At 43.2% G+C, this 6,933-nt stretch overlaps 1 protein-coding gene across 1 annotated transcript in view; it reads left to right on the top strand.

Moving 5' to 3' along the window:
* The first annotated feature begins 27 nt into the window (after positions 1-27).
* SRPK1 (SRSF protein kinase 1) overlaps positions 28-6,933 on the top strand; it is a 26,115-nt gene continuing 19,209 nt past the window's right edge. Inside the window, exons 1-2 of the mRNA XM_057384223.1 lie at positions 28-112; positions 198-258. Coding sequence (XP_057240206.1) covers positions 100-112; positions 198-258 — 74 coding nt within the window. The 5' untranslated portion in view covers positions 28-99. The remainder of the gene's footprint in view (positions 113-197; positions 259-6,933) is intronic.

The following is a 6,933-nucleotide window of genomic DNA, read 5'->3' as shown; positions in this document are numbered from 1 at the left end:
CCGGGAGGCGGTGGCTCCGCGCGTCCGAGGCGGCCGAGCCGCGCGTGCCCAGCCCGGCGGGCGCAGCGCAGGCGCCCGGGGCCGCCGGCAGTGGCGGCCATGGAGCGGAAAGGTGAGCGCGGCGCGGCCTCTATCGCCCCGAGGGGCCCCCGCCGGGCCCGCCGCCCTTCACGCTTCTCTCTCCTTCTCTCCCTCAGTGCTGGCGCTGCAGGCCCGGAAGAAGCGGACCAAAGCCAAGAAGGACAAGGCCCAGAGGAAGTAAGTGCGGCCGCGGCTCCCTTCAGGCGGCATCTCCCGCCGGCACCGCCGCCTCTTTGTTCCCCCCGGCCCTCCCCGCGGGGAAGGGGCTGTCGGGCCCGGCGGGGCGGAGGGCGCTCGGGGCCGGAGGAGCGTGCGAGCCCCTGGGGCTGGGCGGGTTTTTAACGTGAGTTAACCKAGGGCACGTTCCGGGCGCAGGCAGAGCGCAGCCGGCGCGTGGCCCGGGGCGGCGGTTTTGCCGCCCAGCTCTGGCCGGCGGCCGCTCGCCCGGTCCAGTGGCGGCTCCTTGGGCTGGACGGGGAACGGGAGGCTCTGCCTTCCCTGCTTCTCCCCAAACCCGGCTGTAGAGCTGCGGTCGTGCTTAGSGATGGAGCTCCGGGTGGCGGGCTGCCTTTGCACGCTCCCCTTGGCCGCGGGCTCTATCCCGGGGGGAGTTGTCAGCGTCGCCTCTCTGCACTACCCAGGGCACTTCAGTAACTGCCGGCTTTAGGAACCAGCTTCTCGACTTTTTCCCCTCTTGACTCTTCCCCCTCTTGCCTTTTTTTTTTTTTTTTTTTTTTTTTTTTTTTTTTCTTATTTTTTGCCGAAAGAATGCCGTGGTGTGTTGTTTACTTCGTTCTCTAACTTTGATGCTCTCGTGTGGCTTCTTTCCTACCGCAGGAATGCCACGAGTCTTTATGTGTGGGGAACTTTTGGAGGCAGATGTAAAAATTGGAAAAACCCRAGTAAATACTAAACAATGGCTTTCAGCAGGCTGCACTATGTACTGTGTTCAGTACTGCTTGTGGATTCCTTTCTAGAGAAAGGTGATGTAAATCGTAGAGCTGGTTCTGTGTACTCCATAAAATGCTGCTTATTTCTATAAAATCTGTGGTACCTCAGGGTRTTTTTTACTCGAAGGTGTCCAGGAACCAATGATTCTTAGTAAGTAAGGCTAAGGCTTTGGAGGTGGGAGTTGCGGTTTATTTTCWTTAGGCCTAGAGTAATGCTTTCTCAGTCACTTCCTCAGACTTATCACAGGGATTTAAAATATTTTTTCTTGTTGCCTCCAGCCAGGAGTCAGTGGTTTTGAGATGGGTCTCTTGAAGAGTGAGGAGCATTAACCAAAATATCTGGGAGATGTGYGTTATGGTTCCATGCTATTCCATACACGTTCCTGGTATTTCTTGAAGGTAGCATTAGGACAATTTTTGAAATGCTCTCTTCCTCCTCCTCTAATTTCTGTATAAATAATCCATTGTTCAATTCTATATATGCTACTTTTTTTCCCCTTTTCTAACTGCAGACCAGCAATCCTGACTCTGCCAACAGTGCAGCGGGGAAGACTGATTTCTGTGTTGATTTTGAGTGATTTGCTGCATGATAACTTTCAGAGCTGGCATGTTTGGGTTTTTTAATAAACCTTTTWTTTTAACCACATATACAGGACAGGTTGAATGCACTGCTGGTTTACTCTAACCTTGATTTGAGTGCAGAGCCATACTAATGCTGTGTTCATGCCTTACCCTACCTGCTTCAGCTCTGTTTTCTGGTACCATAGGTTTATTGGATTCTACCTCAGAAATTAAAGAAACTTGCATGTACTTTACACGTTATGCTGCGCAACTGAAAGAACCCAGTGTCAGCCTCCTACTTTAGGTACAGTTCCGCAACATTTATTCTATTTAAATACAAAGCTGCTCTAGTTAAATCTTCTAAAATAGGCTTAACTGGGTTGTTTCATGACTTCCCATAAAATCTATACTTGAAATGGAATGAGCTTTTAATATCTGATGTTCAGGATAGTTTAGATCTCATATGCGTTTTTTTTCTGTAATACAGTTTTTTTCTATACATGCGCAGTAAAAAGCATGAAACAATGATTTTAAAAGGTTGAGTTTAGTATTTTGAATTATTATGAATAAGTATTAAAATGCAGAGAATATTCTGAAGGGATTTAAAATAATTCAAAATCTTTCATTTTAGAAATGAACTACACCTGTTCTAAGTTCACCTATCAACCCAATCTGGTTAGAAACAGAACTAAAGAAACCACTGGAAGGATTAAAAGAAACTGGAAAACTACTTATCTTTTTCATCATTCAATGGTTATATTGCTGCACGTTAGGTTCAGACAAAAGCAGCCTAAAGTTATTAATTATAGAAACACCTTGTAAATAGTAATTGTGGTTCTGTGTATAAGCTTTTTCWTATGAAGGTTAGCCACATTCTTCAAATTCAGGATGTTCCTATTTCTTTCCATCCTTCCTGTCTTGAAAGTTTTATTTGATATCAGTGAAGTGCTTTTATCCTAACACTCTTCTGTAGAAAAAGAGCAGATWCAGTCTCTTGGAATTCTGAAGGTGAGATACCTGTGTTTTCCCAAGCCAGTAAAACTACCCCAGATCTTTTGGTAATCTGGAAGATTCACTAAACCAGCYGTCTCAAATGTTTGCTCAGGAAGCTTCTACTTGCCTCTCCTGCTTGCTGGTTCCATTTCTGCTGCTGTCAAGTTGGAAGAATATCGTGGCTATGCACCTTTGTTCAGGTCCCATTTCTGTGAGAACTGAGGGGCAGGGCAGGGACAGTGACAGCTGAATGCCCCGGAGGGACAAAATGCAAGCTCAGATCCAGTAGATCCTGAATTCTAATATTGACTGTCAGTGGTTGCTTTGTGGCCTTGAGTGTAGCATTGATTTCAGTTTCTTAATTTCACTGTTCTTCATCAAGAAGGCAAGGAATTAGAATGAATTTTTTTTAATATAAATGATTTTCACAAAATGAGAGGCCTCTCCCTTAGTGTTAAGAATGTCAGGAGATCCACATGTCAACAGTAGTTGCTAATGCAACACAGGGAATTTGGTACTTGGGTTACTGAACAATTTGTGTTGCTGCCCAAAGGTATCTTTCCTGAAAGCTATCTGGGGAAAAATGTGATGTATTAATTTTTTAATTTCTTGAGGTRTGAACATCTTGGGTGCTAACAGTCAGTTGATTCCCAAAAGCACTCAAAAAACCTGCCTTTAAAAAAAGAGACTGTCAGCTTCCAAGGTTTTTTTCATACCAGAGCTTTAGTAACTTTGAGTGTGAACTCTTCAGACAGCAGTGTCTGGTGAGGTGCATTCAGGTAGTTGGTTTTGCCCATTTTTGACAAGACCTTTGCAGTTCTTTGAAGCAGTTACTGTGTCTTTGAATTCAGCATGGGTGGACAGATGTGTTGGATGTAATACTAGCCCTGGTCCTGGGGAAGGTGTGGGAAACACACAATGATTTCCTGGGAACACTTCTTTTACTCGTTTTCCTTGTGTTCCATGGAATTGTAAATGTAATTCTCTGTGTGCTGGTGTTTCATGAGCTTTSCTGGATGGGGTTGTGCCAGGAGGAAGATGTGATGGGTGTGCCAACAGTGCAGCCTTTCATCCCTGCTCTGTGCTCTGCAGGTGTCCATGCTGGGAATGTTGTAATGCCTTGGTGCAGCAAGGTGCTGTCTGTTGAGGAAGCAGGGCAGGCTAACAGGAGATCATCAGCTGGAATTTTTTTTTTTTTTTCAAGACCCCAAGTGCTGTTTGGATGGGAATGCTGCTTTGAGTTGGCTCTTGTTCAGAAGTGATGCTCAAGTATGGCATCTCCCTGCTTGAATTTGAAAGAGATTCATATTCATGGAATCACTGAGGTTGGAAAAGCTCCCCAGRATCATCRAGTCCAACCTGTGACCACTTTCCCTCATCAAACAGACCAGGGCACTCAGTGCCACATCCAGGTGTTTCTTGGACACCTCCAGGGATGGTGACTCCACTCCCTAGGCACCCCTTTCCAGTGTTTAAAAACCCTTTCAGTGGAGAAATTCCTCTAGAGAATTTCTTCTTCATTTCACATTCTSTAGGGCTGCTGCACTGTATGAACAAAAGCCTAATACACAAGGAAAATCTGGTATTTACTTCAGAGCTGTGCTTCTGTTTGAAAATACAAGCTTGTGTTTGAACTAAAATACAAATATACTGATGTCTCTGGTAATTTATAATGGAATTGGGTACTTGTGACTGTTAGAGCATAACTGCTAGTAAAATACTGTGGGTTTTTTCCTGTCTGTGTTTTATGTTTCAAAGCCTTAGAAGTGCAAAATGTTTTCTTTGTCCTAGGAGAAAATTACTCCTTTAGTTACTACTGAGATTAAGAGCCAGAGTTTAAAAAGTAGTCTAAAACAGCCATCCAGCTTTAAAGCAGTTAAAGAAACAGGCAAGAAATTGAACAAAAAGTTCTGTATTACWGCTTATTTCTCTGAAATGAAGAAAATAAGTGTATTACATAGAACTGGGCTACAGGTCTATATAATGTATAGGTGGTGGGTATTTCAGTGGCAGGCCCAAATGATGATACTGTTTCATCAAATTCATGTATTCAAATATTTTTTATATTTCAGGAAAAGTTGGCCTATTCATTTACAAAACCCCTAGTTCTGTTGTAAGAGGCATTTAACCAATGGTGCTTCAAAGCAGAACATTTTATTACTGTAAGGACAAATATCTGCAAAAGTAGTGGCAGCCATTGGGTATGTGGCTTGTTCTGAAAAATGTGCATGGTCTGAATTTCTTTCTGCTAATTCTTCCTGCACTGGTGACTTTAATAGTTTCTTACAGGCTTTACTGAGTGGGAGATATTTTTTCACAGGGCTTTCAATWGCTCCTCTGTCTCCTTCTACTCTTGCAGGGAGGCAGTGACAGAGCTAAGTTAATAACCTTGCTTTCTCCCCATTTCTTCTCAAATGCCTGCAATATTCATTATTTTCAAGAAGCTGTTTTATCATTACCTGAAAATTTCTGGCAAGACTCTTTGACATGCAGTGAAGCCTCACTTCTTTCTTTTTCCTCTCTAAAATTACTATGAAGAGAGATAAAGTTGGTGAGTTTTCCATCTGTGCAGTCTGGGAAGCAGAAAATTCTTAACAGCATCTGAGAGTTTCCAGTTTGTTATTGTATGTTTTGCTTGTATCACTTCTGTCTTGAGGAGCCCTGGAGTTCTGACAGATCTCTCAGGTTCTGCTTCAATTTATTCCAAGCTTTGCTTGGGATCAGGATCTTGGATTATGTTTTCCTTATTGTCTTTCATAATTGATGTCAGGTATATGTTTTTTGTAGKTATTTTGAACATAAGTTCAAGGTAGGGTCAGAATGCATTGCCCTCATGATTTTTTAATTSAAATACAGAAGCGATTTTCAGACCATGACAGGACACAACTGAAATCTGCTGGTTTCCATGGAGGTCCCTTGGTTTGTGCTAGCTGGAATAGCAGACAGTTCTACAGCTTGTAAAGTGCTCGTGTGGGGGAGTGGAGATGGGAAGCAAGGAACTTGATTGCCTGTTATTTGTGTTTTAGTACTGTTCTCATGTGAAAGCCAGTACTTGTCTTCAAACTGAGCTCCCACAGATCTACTCATCAAAATTATGTCTTGGTGCCTCTGAGGGCTGTTATTTAATAACTRAATGTTTGATCATCTTCAGTTTTCTTTTAAGTTCTTGACAGTGGTATTCCTGTAGCTCTGGGAAGAGTGCTATGTAGTATCAAGTGTTATGGATCTGCCCTGCTGGCAAAAATACCAATTCTTTATTCAGAAAAATAGGGATGCAACAGTGAATCAGTTGCAATAATCAGAAAATAATGTGGGTTGTAGGCTTGTAAGTTCCCCATCATCTATGATTTATAATGCCTCAAATCCCCTCAAAATAGTTGGAATTTCTTGAGCAGAAAGTCAACTGCATACAAGCAGGAAAACACTTTCATCATTTCAGACCTGAATTCATGCTGAAAGTTGTGTTAATCAGATCCCATATTCATTGAGTGTGAGGTTTGCCAGCAGATCTGCATGTGAACACGTTGAAGGCTGGCACCAGCACCACTCATCCTCTCTAGATGTGCCTTAACATGATCTGGAAATTGCAGGCACACCAAGAAATAGTAATGAGATGCAGCCTGCGAGCATTATTCCTTAAAGAGACATTGTCTTCATGCACAGATGTGAAAATGGGAGAGGGATTTTAAACCTTGCCTTTTCACCATGCCGTATGGAGCTTTTTTTTCTCAAATGAAAACACAGAATCCTTAAGTGAGATCTTGCTGTAGYGGATGTGGAGCCCAGGAAATCATTGGCTGGATGGTTGAGGTGGAARGAAGAGTGGTGGGGTGTGTTTGCTGTACCTTTATCTGTGGTGCCTACAGTGGGAGCTGGATTCGTCATTCGTCCTGCATTTACTGAATTGAGTTCTGCTCGGGGGCGTTTSGTGTCTGTAATTTGAGCTCACCAATAAGGGGTGACACTGTTTATAAAAACTCTGTTGCAGGCGGCTTAAAATTAGGAGAGCATTTCTCTTCAGTTTCCTGCAGATGGGCGTCATCTTTGCAAATATCAGGGGAGAGGCAAACTCAGAGAGAGAGGAATAAGGAGAGTATCTKTTTTTGTTAGTCTGTATTTAAGGATGATGGGTGTGACAAAAGTGATTTGGACTAAATGTAGGTTGCCTTCCCTGCTTAAGGGTGGAAGGAGTCTGCTTTTGTATCTCTTCAAGGCAAGTGAAAAGATAGCATGGACAGTGTTTCTACTGTTTTAGGGACAAGGAAGAATACATCTTTTCTGTTGAAAATAGATTTTTGAAGAAGTCACTCTTAATGCTCTTGGAGAACCAAACACCTCCTTTTAAGTG

Source organism: Malurus melanocephalus, unplaced genomic scaffold, assembly GCF_030028575.1.
Source record: "Malurus melanocephalus ecotype Western Australia unplaced genomic scaffold, MMel_1.1 scaffold_693, whole genome shotgun sequence".
NCBI lineage: Eukaryota > Metazoa > Chordata > Aves > Passeriformes > Maluridae > Malurus > Malurus melanocephalus.
This window is presented reverse-complemented; position numbering and strand designations above follow the sequence as displayed.